Source organism: Ptychodera flava, chromosome 2, assembly GCF_041260155.1.
Source record: "Ptychodera flava strain L36383 chromosome 2, AS_Pfla_20210202, whole genome shotgun sequence".
NCBI lineage: Eukaryota > Metazoa > Hemichordata > Enteropneusta > Ptychoderidae > Ptychodera > Ptychodera flava.
In genome coordinates this window covers 29225931-29244006 of record NC_091929.1, presented here as the reverse complement: position 1 = coordinate 29244006, position 18076 = coordinate 29225931, and the positions used below count along the sequence as shown (strand labels likewise).

Genomic DNA, 18076 nt, shown 5'->3' with positions numbered 1-18076 from the left:
ACATTTTGTCAAAAAATTGTATTGCTAAGTTATCCCTACAAACCAAAATCAGACCTCTGGCTCTATTGGCTCGCTCAAAATTAGATATGCGCATAATTAATGAGGTACAATATGTGGCGTCATAAGCTGTCCCATCATACCAAATATGAAGGGTGTAGCATTAGTGATTACTGAGTTATGGACAAATATGTATATTTGAGGTCAAAGGTCACCAAGGTCACGTGACATTTGTCAAAGTGTCTGAGATATCTGCGTGAACGGATGGACTCACGGACTGACATGACCCAATCTATGAGCCCCCTGGACTTTATCTGTGGGGACTAAAACTGTGTCACTGCATCCTTTTTGCAATATGAATACTATGAGAAACTAAATTTTTATTTTTCTTGGCCTTATACATGGGAGTCTATGGACTGCCTTATACATGGGAGTCTATGGACTGCCTTATACATGGGAGTCTATGGACTTCCTTATACATGGGAGTCTATGGACTGCCTTATACATGGGAGTCTATAGACCGCCTTATACATGGGAGTCTATGGACTGCCTTATACATGGGAGTCTATGGACTGCCTTATACATGGGAGTCTATGGACTTCCTTATACATGGGAGTCTATGGACCGCCTTATACATGGGAGTCTATGGACCGCCTTATACATGGGAGTCTATGGACTGCCTTATACATGGGAGTCTATGGACTTCCTTATACATGGGAGTCTATGGACTGCCTTATACATGGGAGTCTATAGACCGCCTTATACATGGGAGTCTATGGACTGCCTTATACATGGGAGTCTATGGACTGCCTTATACATGGGAGTCTATGGACTTCCTTATACATGGGAGTCTATGGACTTCCTTATACATGGGAGTCTATGGACGCCTTATACATGGGAGTCTATGGACTGACTGCCTTATACATGGGAGTCTATGGAGGTGAAAACTAAAAAGTCCTCTAACACCGCCAAATTTGATCGCATTGTGAAACAAATCGACGTGCATCTGTATGAGGTAGGGTACTATCCTTGTACCAAGTTTGAACGAAATCGCTCCAGGCGTCTCTGAGATATCTGCGTGAACGGACGGACGCACGGACGGACGCACGGACGGACGCACGGACGGACGCACGGACATGACCAAACCTATAAGTCCCCCCGGACGGTGTCCGTGGGGACTAACAAATTCACATCTCCACCCATGGGTGCACCTGTACACCAAATACTAAGATAGTAGGTGCTGCAGTTTTGCATATTTAGATGTGGACGGACACACATTGCACATACTTACAGACATACAGATACTGACAACTATAGAAGCTCTCTGGTATTTGTGCATAAAACAAAAACCAAATGGAGGCACAAAACCTGCCAAAGAAATACAAATATGCAAATCTCACAAAAATCGGTAACCAAGCGACCTTGCAGCCGATAGAGCTCCGCTGTATTGTGTAGAGATTTAACTATTTGTGACATATGTTTTGACGAAGGTGGAAATCTTTCACAACCTTTGATATGTTTGAAGGTGAAGAAAGACATGGGACTTATTGGGATGAAAGGCAAAGAATCTCTGCTCAGGCTGAATGGCAGGAAAGATAACACTTTCCTGGCTGACCTTGACTTAGATTAATATCATCCGTAAGAACATTTATACCAAATATCAAAGCTATAAGACAAGCAGTTTTAGAAAACAAAGTTTGTGACAAAATGGCAAAATTTGCCCTAAAAATACAAAATTGCAGATTTCAGCATAATTTCAGTACATCATATTAAGATAACACTGGGAACTTCTACATCAAATATCAACGCTATCAAATAAGAATTTATGAAAACCAATTTTTCTGATAAAAATTGCACCCGAAATACAAAATTACAGATTTTATCATAATCTCGATACACATTACATTAGGATAACCCTTGGTGACTGTATAATTAATGTCACGGCTAACAGACAAACACTTGTGAGGACAAAAAATGACCCAAATGGCTAAAATTCAAATTCTAGACTTCATCACACAGATTCAATATATTGTACACATTTTGATCATCCCTATGAACCCTGAATAAAAAGTATCAAAGCTATCACAAAGGCGGTTTTGATAAAAGTAATTTCTGACTTGAACAAAAATAGCAAAATTAGCCTCAAAAAAAACAAATTTTCATATTTCATCACAATTTGAACAAATATATATTTCAAATATTAAAGTAATCACACTGGCTGTTTTGAAGAGGAGGCTTGAAATGTAAAAACTTCCGGACCGGACGACAGACAATGCCACAAATCCACCTAAAAGATAAGATTTGCATCACTAACAGGGAAGCCAAAAACCTGAGGTCACTCCAAGGAATCTAAATGCCAAGTTTCAAACTAATCAGATGAGCTGATTAATAGAAAAATGATTTCTTGGACTAGAAAATGTAAACTGAAAAAACAAGTATATAAATTTCAATAACAATAATTAATAATAAAAAAAAATTGTAAATAAATTATAATGCAACTACACAACCTTTTGCATTCCTAGAAAGCTACAAAACCAAGCTTAAAATAATCTTACAAGTTGCATATAAAAAACAATACTTGAAACAAATAGTGAGAAAATTTGACAAATAACGTACATGTAAATGTACATGTACATGTACATTTGTGAATTTCATCACCATTGCAGACTCAATACAATAATTTCATTGTTGCTATAAATCAAGAGTCATCACTTCTACTGAAGCAGTTTACAAGAAAAGTAAAAAAAGTATTTAAGAAATAATGCAAAAAAACAACTAATTTTTATAAAAAAGTTAGTCTAAAAATGTCTTAGTTTGATGGAAAAAGTCAGTCCTACTACAACCATTGAAGTTACGAGTGGAGTTTGGGAACATGCCTGGACCATAGCAGATGTGGGGAGCAAAGAATGAGGAAGTTTAACGGGTATCAAATCTTCAGTAAAATATTTTATTTGATGAATACCAATGTTTCAGCGATAAGCATTTCAACTTCTTCAGGGTAAACCATGGTAGAAGAAATCCTTTATCAGTGTTTACCCTGAAGAAGGCAATGTGTGTGTCGCCAAAATGTTGGTGTTCTTTAAACAAGCGACCTATCTGCCAATACAGCTCTACTATGTTAAGTAGAGACTAACAATTTGTGAGAAATGGGTTGATGAAGCTGGAAATCTTTGATAGCTCATTTCAGGATGGCATGACGAAATATTTCAAAACTGGCTGCAAAATACACAATTAAAGATGTCATCATAATTTTGACAGATCACATAAAGATCGTGCCCACAAACATGTCTACCAACTATCAAATTTATCAAACAAGTAGTTTTGAGAAACAATCTTTTTTAACAAAAAAGGGAAATTGTTGTCAGAAGAATACAAAATTGCAGATTTCATCATGCTGCTATAAATACATGATAATAAGGATAATACCTGGGAACCTATATACCAAATTTCAAAGCTATCAGACAAGCAATTATAGTAAAAGAAACATTTGACCAGAATTGATGAAAAAAAGCCTTAAATACGAATTTGCATATTTCTGAACAATTTGAACAAATATGATAAGGTCATCTTTGAGTGCCTGTACTAAAAGAATGAAAGAAGTTGGAGTTCTTTTGAAGGCACAAATTGGAATGTTAAAAGTTGACACCTGGACAATGCCACACATATTTGATAAGGTCTGCATGCCGACAGCAGAGCGAATAACTCTACCACCTGAACAGCCTCATTCTTTACTCTCCACATCTAACAATGTTTCTGTAACTGTTACGCTCCTTCATGGGAGTATTGAGAGACAGCGACACAGCAAAACTGAAAACCTGTCGACTGGTAACATCTAAATAAATGTCAGACAAACACAATGATAAAATGAGCTGCTAAAAATTTATATAAGAAATAGTCCTCATCATATCAATATGAAAAGTATGGTTATCCTCAGTGATTTTTATATAAAATAAAAACAATTGTGAATAATGTTTATTATTTCTAGTGGCACATGCCAGATCAGTAAGTACTTGTTATGACTATACAAACCATAGTGAGGTCATCCTTGGAAACAAAATCAATTTTAATTGCAATTGGTATTGGAGAAAAAGATCACAAAAAATAAGCTGGAAAAGTATAAAAAAATTCAAACAAACATATTATGCAAATGTTAGATTGCTGAATTAGGAGTTCCTGGGACCGGTGGTATACCAACAATATTTTTATCATAGGAAATACCAAAAAACTTGCTGATACAAATGTGACCAACATTTGCATAAAAGTCAGAGTACTTGCAAAAGTTAAAATATCTATTTTCATGCTAATTTAACAAACACCTACCTATAGCATCCCTACAAAGCTAAAAGCTATACTTGAGAGCTGTCAGATTAATACGTGAGAAAATGCTTTTATGAGAAAGTAGCAAATTTACCAAAACATTTTTCTAAATATTCGAAGTGGACAATTTCAATGAAGATTTTTGAAGTAAGTTGAGCAATATAAAGAAATACTAACACATGTACATGTACAAATATTTTGTACATTTTGACATTAACAGTTGATAAGGGCTCCCAAGGAAGCTGCACATTGACTTTGGAAGCTGTAAGACCAGCCATATCAGACAAGAAGCTGTCAAACCAACCACATTAGAAAAGAGGCTGTTTGAAAACACTAAAAAATCAGATAAAAAATTTGCATATGCAAGGTATTTGTCCTTTGATAATATTATAAATCAGTCATAGTCAGTGGCTTGTAGTCCAAATATCACATGGTGAATGTCATCTGAGCAGTTTTAGTGAAGACTAAATTTGAGGACAGACAAAATGAATGAGTCAGCTTGTCTGATCAGCTTCCAATCTCTGACAGCAAAGCAAAAAATAGTAAAAATGAAGTTTTCTTAATACTGCAATTGAGAAAATAGGCATACCGGTACATACAAAGTCCTACTTTTGATGTTTCATGATTTTCAGAAGACATTGTCTTGCTATGACCAAATTACACATTACCTATAATAGCAAGGCCTAACTGTCTGACCGTAACCCGCATTGTATTTTGTCTTTAGATGTGAGCCAAAAGTATTCTAAAAATTGACATGCACTCTTTAAGGCTCGAGCATAGTCAAAGTTACACAGGAAATGCACTCCCATATAAGAAAGGAGTGCAAGAACAAGATTATTGCTTTCAACATTGCAAAAGATTATTCCTTCAAGTTCAAGGAAAATAACAAACTGCTTACCTTCTCCTCATGTACCAAAACACCCAAACGAGGTAGTCTGCCATCTTTTCTTCCTTTCATAGAAAGTTTTCCAGCATCTATGAAGAAAGAATAATCATGGTAAAAAATATATAACCAATATAGGACAAGGTTCTTTATATACCTCTGAAAGGCTTGTTCTTAAATTTGTCCAGCATGTGAACACAGAGTTAAACCACTACTGTGGTGACAGAAGCTTACTCAAAAGAGACAAAGAGCATAATGAACATGACACAATATTATCAAGTTATCATATTATGTTGAATTACTGAGAGATATGATACTTACATCAACAATGGTTACAATCTTCTCCAGTGCACTTTGACCGCCAAAGGTGATCTCCAACACTCTGATAACTGCCAATGTACTGATCCCTATAGTGTAAATGCCAAAAATATTGTGCATTATGTGTATTATCATTAAAATAAAGTCTTTTATACAATCATTCTAGGACAAACCTGTTGATGATATTACATAAGTCTAGCATATTGCATGTCATTACATTTTAAATTTCAGGTGCATTTGACTCAAATTGCATCGAAATGTAAAACAATATAAGGCAATATAGAGTCAATGAATCATTGACTCTATAACTATGTACTATATACAGCACAATATTCTACCCTACTCAATACTGTACTACTCAATAACAAAGCAAACATGGATAGATTTATTGCGATGCCAACCTTTCCAACTTTAAAAAACATAGGGCCAAAGTCCCTGAAGCTACTATAGACATGGATACAAAATTAAGAATTTCCTGACTGTATGAAATCATCTCACTAAGGTCATCCTAGGGACCTGTAAACCAAATATTAAAGCTGTCTGACCAGCAGTTTTGCAAAACAAGTGACCCAACAGTCGACAGAGGTCTGCCGTGTTATGTAGAGAATAACTTTTTGTGACACATGTATTGATATAGCAGGTGGATATCTTTGATAGCTCATTTCAGGATGGCCTGACCAAAAATGGCAAAATTAGTTGCAAAAATACAAAATTGAAGATTTCATCATAATTTCAATGTATTACATTAAGATAAGCCTAGGAACCTGTATACCAAATATCAAAGCTATCAGATGAGTACCTTTTGAGAAACAAATATTTTGACTAAAAATGGCAAAAATTGACCCAAAGATTTCATCAAATTTCAATATATCACACTGAGACAACCCCTAGGAACCTGTATACCAAATATCAAAGGCATCAGACAAGTATTTTTTGAGAAACACATTTTTTGACCAAAAATGGCAAAAATTGCACCAAAAATACAAAATTGCACATTTCATCATAAATTCAATATATCATATTTAGTTCATCTATAGGAACCTGTATAATAAACATCAAAGCTGTCAGATGAGTGGTTTTGATGAAATGAAGTCTTGACCAAAAATGACAAAAAAATTCCTTAAAAATACAGATTTGCACATTTCATCACAATTTGAACAAAGCTAAGTTGGGTTATCCCTAGGGATCTGTATACCAAATAACAAAACTGTCTGACCAGCGGTTATGAAGAAGATTTTTTACCAAAAACGCCTTTGGCACTAATTTGCATATTTTCAACAATATCATGAAATTGAAAATACAAGTTTCTCATAATCATATTTTCCATCAACACAACATATATCAAATCAGTAAGTACTGTGGTTCTCAAGATATTTGAGTGGACGGACACCTCACAAACGGACATACATACATACATACATACAGACTGACGCCGGACGGAAACCCATCCCAATAGCTTCTAGACAATAGTCTATAGAAGCTAAAAACAGAGACCTTGGAGTAGTGTCTATTCATTTATGTGTACATTGTTTGTGAAACTTCCATTAAGGTACCAGAATAGCAATTTACGTGTCATTGCTTTGCTGTCTATCATATTATGCCCGTTTTTCATGCTTGTAATACCTGGCAACAAGATTTACCTTTGGCATCAATGTTTTGTAACAAGCCATACGTGATGAGACTGTCTTCAATTGTTTTCCAATCAGCCTGAAGCTCATCTCTGGTTACTTGTGGTGAATTTGGATTTTGCTGGATGATGTATATCATATCCTCTACAATCTGTACAGAGAAAAGATGTTGGATCTTGAAATACATAGTATGTACCTCTTGCTCAGGTATTTGGACTCTGAAACATTCGCTAGTTCATCACTAATGAGCAATCATAATGATATTCATGGAGAAAAAGAAGATTTCGCCATACATATTTTCGTAACATTGAAAGTTGACATGTAATTTCCCCCACAAACTTCATACGCAAATGATGGCTTGTTTGAATCTTAACAGTATGTAAAATGTTTACCAAGCTTGCCATGGAGGCCCCTGGCACTGAAGTATGTATAGTGAAATGTTTCCTGAAGAAAAGTTTGGGGAAAATGTATGCTTTTGAATTTGTGGTTTGTACTACCTTAATTTAAACTCTATGGTTCACTACTGAAGGAAGTGACTACAGGATAGAGTGCTGTGTGAGTGAAAAACATATTACAATGTGTAATACAAAATTAATTATTATTTATATGTCTTATTCTCCTCCTTCGCTTCTTCCTATCTTTACAAACTATCTTTCCATTATCAATCGGGAAACCATTTTAGAAAATAGAAAATAAAGTTGACGGCATTCACAGTTTGGATACTGAAAATGGTAAACATTCATGAACACAAGGTGTGCGAAATTAAATAAGTTTTCAGTTGAGATTGAATCCAGCTACTTTGAAACTGAAGATAATTTGACATTGAGGATATGTGAACATATTTGTGTAATGCCATCGTTCCTTATGGATTGTGAATGTAATTGATGCATAGGCAGGTGTAAAACCAAAACATAGGATAACATACATTGCACGCACAACACAGCCAAAAACTTACACATCGCGTGCAATCCTATTGAACACTATTTTCACTGGCAGCGACTCTATTTAAAAAAAGTGCATTCCGGTGACAAGTGCCATAGGCAGCTACGCTTTGAGACACACTGCACATACACACACCTACACACAGTATCATGACATGCAGTTGGTTTTCACACTGACACAATTTTGAACACTGGGTCCACCTGTTTTTTTAAAAGTTCTCATCCATATTGTGAAATTGTGTTTGCTTCTTCGTATCTTTACAAACTATCTTTCCATAATAATTTGGGAAACCCTTTTAGAAAATAGGAAATAAAGTTGATGGCATTCATTGTTTGATACTGAAAATGGTAAATATTAATGAACACAATGTATCATGACATGTAGTTGGTTTTCACACTGACACAATTTTGAACACTGGGTCCACCTGGTTTTTTAAAAGTTCTCATCCATATTGTGCAATTGTGTATCACTTGTATGCAAACCAAAAAAAAAGCTCATGACAGCGGAGCTAATTAGGCAAATGTGAACATCACAAAATTACAAAATTCTCTGTATGATATAGTTTTTTGATATTTCAAATATAAAGTTTGATTATTTGCATATAAATTTATGATCAACTTGGATTAAACACAAAATAGGTTAGTTTAGCATGATCAATTATGATAGCTGTTACAGTATACTGTAAATATTGGATTTTAAAGATAGGGTGGCCTATCATCTCTGAGAAGATTATTCATTTGATAGAAGACACTCACAGAATACACTGTATAATACATTGCTATGGTGAGAAAGGAATTAAACCTTAACTTAACTTTCTCTATGAACTGCAAAATGGCCCTTCAGCCTAGAGGTTATTGACGTCATTCCATTGTAAGGAAATAAAATCAGGCCCATCAATCATTTGATCTGCAAAAGAAAAATAAAATTAGGAAACAAGTTTAATTTGCTTTATCATGTTGACCAATAAGATTGAACACATGAAGTCTGAGAGTGAGACACTGAACCTTATGACTGCGTTGGCAGTAATTTAATCGCTTTTGGCGGGTAAGAAAGACGGGCAAATGCCTTTCATTGGTTACAGATAAATCTTGCGAGACTGAATTAGAATGAAGTGTAAACAAGGGACATCTGTGTGATGAGCAGTGAGAGGGTTTCATATGTTCTACCATAACATTTCTCAGCACTCTCCCAGCTCTGCATTACTGACCGCAGAGCTGAAATTGTTGAGGAATAATCACCTTGTAAGTTTTTTCCGCTGCGCAGAAAATTTCCTGCCGTGAAAATAGTTAAACGTATAGTATAGCAATGACGTTTGAAAATCAAACACACGGCACACATTTATGCGAACCCAATCGTAACTTGATACCACAAGCGGTGCGAAAAAGAATGTTGGCGGGTAAATCCCTTCTAGTTGAAGTTTAGCCGAGGTTGAATTTGATTTTTGTTAGCCTTCTACTCACATAAATAAACATACCTACACAATAATTTTTGGCAAAATGAATTAGTATCTCATAAAACACGACTTATCTTCTCTCCGTCTGTCTTACTGTGGTGGTGAAATGATGTATGAATTCCTTTCACAGAATTACCTTAGTCATGGCCTCTGCTACACAATGTCGATGGATATGTAAAACGGTGACATGAAATGTGTTAGATATAAGCTTATAACAAAGCAGATTCGAAGACGTTTAAGATCATGTTGTAGTCCCGGTTAAGTTCAGCTGCAAGTTGCCTATGCGTTGACGATAAAATGATGAAACACCCAATATTTAAGGAAACAAGAGTGAGAACACTGTAATAAGACCGTGGGGCCTGTCATGGAGGTCGGACGATCGTGACTTACCGTTGAGAATTTTCAAAACTGTCTGTGGGAAACGGTTGTCCTTTAGATGCAGCTGAAGCTCTTCCTGTGACATGTTAGCGACAGGCGGGCTTTTGGTCCAGAGTTGGCCATTGTCTTCACCGTATACCGGGTACAAAGGGCGGGCGGATAGTTTTGAAGAACACAGTGACTGTCCTGCGTCCGAGGCATCCGCAAGCGAAATAACATCTGAAAGGCGCGGTTCATCGCACTTATACTCATGGTACTTGATCATGTTTACGAAAGCGGATGCAGGGTCAAAGGTTATGAGACGCTCCCACACACACAGGCGTTTGGCACATTGCTGGGATAATAATCGTATTTAATATGTAGAATGTCTATATACGACTTGATTATTCAATAAAAGAATCACCGTACGTGATATTAGTGTAGGCCTACAGGCCTACATGTTGACTGGCATTGTACCTAGGCTATGGCTGCCTGGCTCGGGCCCGACGAACGCACTGCATAATCATCAATGTGTAGAATGTCTACATGACTTCATCATTTATTAAAGAATAATGGTACGTGATATTACTTTATATGTCAGCTAGCTTAACCGAGCGGCTGTAGAGCTCTGCAGGACTTGGGCCGGCTTTTGCCCATTGTCCACTGCTGCACAGACAGAGAAGTGAAGGTGAGAAAGTAATTCACAGCCCGATTTCATAAATCAGCGAAATTCACGAACTCTGAGCGTTCCCGGTGATAAAAACTGGTCAACGGTCAGATGGTTGCATAAAGAATCGATCGACTGGCCTCTTTGCCTAAAATCATACCTTACCCTATGCTACTGGCAAGAAATTGTCCTGAAATCGGCTGGGCACACCAACCCAGCGCCGGCCATTTTGAATGAGCTGCATTTAATGTATGCGCCTGTGCATACAACCCTTGGCAGATGACGTCATTGCTCTTCTCTCATTGGACGCGTACATTTCATGCAGCTCATTCAAAATGGCCGGCGCTGGGTTGGTGTGCCCAGCCGATTTCAGGACAATTTCTCGCCAGTAGCATAGGGTAAGGTATGATTTTAGGCAAAAGAGGCCAGTCGATCGATTGTTTATGCAACCATCTGACCGTTGACCAGTTTTTATCACCGGAAACGCTCAGAGTTCGTGAATTTCGCTGATTTATGAAATCGGGCTGTGAATTACTTTCTCACCTTCACTTCCTGTCTGTGCGGCAGTGGACAATGGGCAAAAGCCGGGCCCAAGCCCTGCAGAGCTCTACAGCCGCTCGGTTAAGCTAGCTGACATGTAAAGTAATATCACGTACCATTATTCTTTAATAAATGATGAAGTCATGTAGACATTCTACACATTGATGATTATGCAGTGCGTTCGCCGGGCCCGAGCCAGGCAGCCATAGGTACAATGCCAGTCAACATGTAGGCCTATAGGCCTACACTAATATCACGTACGGTGATTCTTTTATTGAATAATCAAGTCGTATATAGACATTCTACATATTAAATACGATTATTATCCCAGCAATGTGCCAAACGCCTGTGGCCACACATGGCGATCAAAAATATGAAGTAACGTTATTACCATATTTTTTCTCTATCTTATTCACATCTGAACGTTTACACTCATTATCGTAAATATGAACATTTTCTCATGATGATTTCAGGGGTAAAAGTATCAAACAGTGGAAAGCAAACTGGGCTACGTATTGACCTCTTACCCTCTTTACATATTCGTGCCTCCGCCCCTCCGTCCTCAGTGTGTCACTTATGGAGTTCGAAATGACATGCAAACGTGGCAAGTCTTTCCGCTTAAAATATGACCCTATGTGCGCAATCGTGCAAGTTCCATTCCAGCCACCGCGCTCATGTACACGGCAGTCATAGCAACGTACCATCGGCATCGTCATTCTCCGCCGCACTTCGAATACGCGCTTCATAATTGCAATTGCAGTAAATACGCGCTGGTAAGAACTTAGCCCTGCGTACAGGTCTGTGTGTTCCCGGCGTTATACGGCCTCCACCAAGCTCGACAGAAGTTTATTTACTCTTTTGGTACAAGAGAATTCATCTCTCACAGCACGATCCACATGAAGAATTTTTTATTCGAAAAATTTAAGTGTGACTATAACTAATATTGCTGCTATTGTTTTCATTTTGATCTTTGAAAGGTCTGTAATTTCGTATGCTGCTCTCACTGCGCTGCATGTAGCTGCAATAATGTAGCCTTGGTTGTTGGTGGGGATTGGCTTCTAAAGGCTACAATTGTTGCAGCTACGCTGCATGATACATGTACTAGACCCACATCAGTTGAATTTTGACGTAAACACTTGACGCTAAATCGTATTGATTGTTTGTCTTTTTTCCAAGATTAAATTCAAACTATATTTTCTCTGAGCTAGGTTTCTCTTCATCCGGGAACTGCATACGCTCTTTGAATTCAAACCTTGATGAAGACTTTTTGTCAGTTTGGTTGGGCTCGGAAACCGTCTCTATGTTTGCTTTGTGCTATCGTGAGGCAATACAGTTCTCATTACTCCATGGCGTTAGATGCCGAATGACTTTGCTACTCAGTCTCCTAAACTACGCTAACCCGTCGGGCTTGTAGGCACCAACAATTAGTACTTGCCCGGCGGTAAAATCAGCTAGCCAGGGAGCTCTGGGTAGTGCATTTGCTCACCCTTGCATTCTAATACCATTCTGAACGGAGTAATCGTGTCGCTTCCAGAACCCGGAAGTAACAGTGCAGAAAGGCGGTCGCAATTGAGTGATCGATCCAACCAAACCGTTTTTTCGGGTCGAAAATTTGAATTCGCATGCATGGCTATATAATGACTATCAAATAAAAATCGCCAAATGAGTTTTATTCGCACTTTGCGAGTGTGGCTCCACTTGTTATGTTTTCAAACCAGGGGGCAATCCCGCATGTCATGAAAACGGTCAAAAAATCAACCGCTGCAGTGGATAATAATCTCTATTTCAAAATGGAATAAATTCCCGCCAGATCATAGAATAGGTTTAGTTTGTCAACAAACCAATGATGACCAATTTTGCACAGTGATCTTGTCGGATGGAATACAAACCATTAATTTCGCCTCTGGTCAGTGCCTTTCACAAACCATAAGTTTTCTGGTTAAGGTATTAATCAGTATTTCATGCTCAAAGACACATAAGCTTGCCCGCAAACCTAATGGAATAAATACTAGACAGTGCTCTGAAATTTCAATCCAGAAGAATTTGCAGTGTATGTATGTATGTATGTATGTATGTATGTATGTATGTATGTGTATGTATGTATGTATGTATGTATGTATGTATGTATGTATGTATGTATGTATGTATGTATGTATGTATGTATGTATGTATGTATGTATGTATGTATGTATGTATGTATGTATGTATGAGTGTATGTGTGTATGTGTGTATGTGTGTATGTATGTATGTATGTATGTATGTATGTATGTATAAATGCGTGCGTGCGTGCATGCATGTATGTATGCATGCATGTATGTATGTTTGTGTATTTTGTGTGTTTGCATGTAAGTATGGATATTGTATCATCAGTTTCTTTGAAATGATTAACTTCATTCTCTCGGTCATTTTTGCGAATCTCAACATTATGCGTCCTTCTTTCAGAGTTAATACACCAAATAAATAAGCAACGCAATTATTTTTTTCCTTGTTTTAAGACAGATAAAGAAGGTATTATTGTGAACATGTTTATAATAGATTACGAAAACGACAACACTGAAATAGGCCATGGTAATGTTTAGATGGTAGAACATGTAAACACTTGGCAGTAAGTGCATCATTAACAACAAAATATCTCCGTATCTCCAGTATCTTTGGAAAACAACTTACCAAAGTCACGTAGTCGCCGTTGCTCCATACTTTAGTATGATTCTCAATGAATCTACTTCTCAATACTCCATTCATTGCCCTTGCAGGTATTAAAGTTGCACCACGCGGTAATCATCATGTTAAGAAGCCCAACGCCACTTTTCGTTAATACCACGGCTTACGTATTCGATAACGAGGTTACCTATTCGAATAATTACCACGGTTACCAGTACATCCAGGATGTCCAGTTCAGCGGTAATCATTCAATAATACTTATCCCCGAGGACTACTTTATCAAGACCGGAGAATACTATTTGACTTTTACCATTCCCGAGAGTAAGTTAGTTGAATAAACTTTTATGACGCCGATAGCTACGATATTTGCATTCGTGGCCACGACACGGACTATACGATTGCATGCAATTTGAATACAATATCCAACCGGTACATTAATACTTCTATAATGTCATTTGTCGTCAATTTATTCCGCCATATTCTCAGCAACACTACTTTCGCCATCATTTCGGAAGGCTGTTTGACACTAAGAAATTTGCCAATATGTATGCTGATAAGAAACTTATTGTTTTATGGTGCAAAGGGCAACTTTTGATTTATTTTTGTTAACTCCACTAAGAAACGTTGACGCGTTAATCTGAATATTTGTGACCAAGCCTGATCGTGATATTGCACAGTAAGTGAGGCTACCCACAATTCTCCATGATCTGTACACACGGAGATCACTCACTGAACTGAAGCAAATTTCTTCTGTACACAGAACCACTCGGTCCATATTTCAAAATTCTGGCAACATAGTTCTGATAATCACAATTTTCTGATTTCTCACTGTGAATAATGAGAAGATCAACCCCTTTTCCGCTGAGGAGATAGCAATTTTGTAATTTTGTCGACAGAGATTTTTGACAGCCATACACAATATTTTCAAGGAAACTAAGGGAATAAGTTGCATCTGCGTTAGCAAAAAAAAGGGTATTGATTTTTTGAGTGTTCGTAACAAAGGAAATTTGCATGTCTGACAGGTGGTATGATGAGACCATCTTAGTTGCTGATAACTTTATCTTGACAAGTGTGCAATTTTTAGCACCTCCAAACATTGACTTCTCATTCAATTTACTCTTGAATTTAAACATAATAATTTTGGAACATAGTTTTAACAAATAATCCTGAACTTACATTATAAGTTAAAAATTATTAAGAAACTAATAAAATTGAAAAAGCCTTTAGCAAAAAACGTCTGAGTGTACAAATCAAGGGGAATTGTGGGTAGCCTCACTTACTGTGCACTGGGTTTCTGCTTTCCATGTACACCCGTAAATAGAGGTACATCATAATATCTTTCATTTCCGCATCGATCATAAAAAAAACGTATATTTTTAAAAAACTTGATGATCCCTTGTAAACCCATGCGGATAGTGTTTCCTTGGATTTGTGTTAGTACATCGGGTAACATATCCTGTTGCTATGAATTTGTAGGACATGATGTGAACTTGACAATGGATGTTAAACAAACTGCGTGTAATTACATGGACGAGCAAACTGGTGCCTGGCATAGTGATGGTTGTAAGGTATAATTATTTATTGCCTTTAGTTTATTTTTATAGGGTAGGACTGTGATCAATATCGTTTGGTATTTCAAATATCAATCAATCAATCAGAAGAATTTATAGAGCGCCAGTATCCACTACAAAGTAGTGTTCAATGGCGCTGTACAAAGTTATGGCAAGGTGTCAGTAGGCTCTTTCGAAGAGATGGGTCTTGATGTTCTTCTTGAAATTGTCCAGACTGGAAGAATGCCGTATTTCTAAAGGTAGATTATTCAGTTAAGTTGAGCAGCACGCGAGAAGGCACTTTCACCATAAGTTTTCAGTCTGCATTGTGGAACATGAAGAAGATCCTTTACATTTGACCGAATAAGGAGTACTACACATCTTTTAACCTGAAATGTTTAATTATCAAACAGCTATCACTACTAAATCATTTTAAAAGTTTGTATTACTGACTTCATTGACTTTGATTGGAGTATTAGTCGCGCAGACAGATTATATGGGCTACGTTTTAGTGTTGAATTGAATATAAACAAATGTAATGCAATAAATGAGCATAATCCTACAGCCAAAACCTATTTACACTCCTTCGTTCCAGGTATCACCGACATCAAACATGACTTCAACTGTATGTCTCTGCAACCATCTAACCACATTCTCTTCAGACTGAGTACGAAATTGCTCTCCCAAAAGGTGAGAGAGAGAGAGAGAAGAGAGAGAGAGAGAGAGAGAGAGAGAGAGAGAAGAGAGAGAGAGAGAGAGAGAGAGAGAGAGAGAGAGAGTTGTAAAAAAGACACAAAACTTAAGTTACACTTATGAACTTTTGACATGGAATGTATGCTGCACAAAATGTCTTATTCTTGAAAAATCTCATAATACTTGGACTTCTACATAAAATGCCCAACATTTAAAAATCACAATGTCGTAACAAGTTGTGTAACTTTTATTTTACTCTTGTTTATCTTCACAGCTTTCACATCAGAAATCATGGCGAACCCTTTATTCAGTCTCAGCTTAAGCTTTTGGTGGAAGTAGTTGTAGTAAACATACTCTGGCTACAATACGAAAGACAAAGAAATAGAAATGTGTAAATAAAACTGGCATGAGGCACAAAGAAACAGAATACATTCTGGTGCGCGTTCAGCGTATATATGTCCTAGTATATCACAAGTAACATCATTCATAGATAATTACAAGTGAACACTTTTAGACTAACTGATACAATATTTGCTGGGATGTGTATGTCATCCACAGAAGTGGACCTTGTCATCCCTTTCCTCCCAGCACTTGTGTTTCTTTCTGTTTTTCCTTGATTTGATGTGACTCTAAAATTATATTGTTGACCATGATTATATTATTTGTACGGTTTGTTTATCTTGTTTTAATGAATATAAGCTCATTGATTATTTAATTAATTATTGTGTTGTAATTAGATTAGATTTATATGAACCCTATTTGGATTTGTGAGACCATAGAGGATCATATTGACATATCGTTGAGCTAACAGTTGGGTTAGCTGTACTTATCGCCATTAATTCGGTCGCATATACACTATTATTCTCTAATTTTGTCACAAAGTGCTACCTTAAGCGTTCAATCGACAAAGAACATATACATTTAGTGTTAGGCAACATACGCATATCAATAATTTCAACAATAAAGCTACGCATCAGAGCTGAAGGCACTGAATTTCATCAGACTTTTTGGGTACTTTTTCATGCTTTGCTTTACTTACGGTAGTTACATGTCAGAGCATAACAAACTGCATCATATTGAATTTGGTTTACATTTAGTTAAAAAATAAAACACAGTCTGGATTTGAGTGGATTTCTGAGGTAGGTTTGTCAAAATGAGATTTGTTCTGTTTTGTTTATCTATATTTTGCTAAATGTAATCTATATGTGATTGTAACATGAAAATAGTAATTTTCTTGTCTTTAGGTTAGGTAATAAGACTATTATCTAAATCAAACCAACCGAAATTTATCGAGTGTAACATACCAATTCTTAGCTAATTTGCATATTTAATACACTTCCTTTATGTACCTATTTATCAAAATTGACTGAAGAAATTGTAATGTTATTTTTATGAGGTTAATTTGACACATTTTTAAATTAAAGTTCGAAGGGTGAGGAATATTGATCATTGGAAGATTTAAAAATAATGCAATGATTTTTTGTTAAAAGACCATATACTAAATGTGTCGTTTGTTAAGTGAATGATCATGTAAATGATGACTTAATTCTCACTTGAATTATTTTATAGTGCGATCATGTATTGTAGATACTGATCAAGGTTTGCTTTATAATATCACTAATTTAAGCAGTTCATCACGAATCGGTTATAAAGAAACACTATGCGATATATTTATATGAGGAAAAACAAAACTACATACGTCCTTGACCCGGTTACGATGTAAGTCAAGCGACTTGACCCGCCTGTCCTTGTCGAGTATGATGACATTCAATTGAAAGCATACAATCAATGTATTTAAATGGTCTACATCGAAATACTTTTCAAATTTGGAGAAAATTCATATATATATATTTATTATGATGTAGTTGATGTGATTTCTAGTGGTATTTTATGAAATACGTAACATTTCCATTATAGTTATAATTGAAGATTTTATGAATGGGCTAGTTTTTGATTTTACGATTATTTTTACATGTAACATGCAACAAAAAGAGACGGCTTCCTTAAGGAAGATTAATTTATGCTTTCGTATCATAGAAGATGTTGAAATTGATATCCTTGTGAGTGAAA

At 36.5% G+C, this 18076-nt stretch overlaps 1 protein-coding gene and 1 long non-coding RNA gene across 2 annotated transcripts; one reads left to right on the top strand and one right to left on the bottom strand.

The window, feature by feature from the left end:
• Positions 1 to 4808: 4808 nt before the first annotated feature.
• Positions 4809 to 8544, bottom strand: LOC139149689 (uncharacterized). The gene is made up of 5 exons (XM_070721562.1): positions 7536 to 8544; positions 7156 to 7294; positions 5500 to 5604; positions 5213 to 5289; positions 4809 to 4835 (listed from the first exon to the last, which is right to left on the bottom strand). The coding sequence occupies exons 1-5, from the start codon at positions 7545 to 7547 to the stop codon at positions 4809 to 4811; spliced, it is 360 nt and encodes a 119-aa protein (XP_070577663.1). The 5' UTR covers positions 7548 to 8544.
• Positions 8545 to 15239: 6695 nt separating this feature from the next.
• LOC139147847 (uncharacterized) lies at positions 15240 to 16623 on the top strand. The gene is made up of 3 exons (XR_011555813.1): positions 15240 to 15331; positions 15909 to 16003; positions 16281 to 16623. It is a non-coding gene; the product is annotated as an uncharacterized lncRNA (long non-coding RNA).
• The last annotated feature ends 1453 nt before the right edge of the window (positions 16624 to 18076 follow it).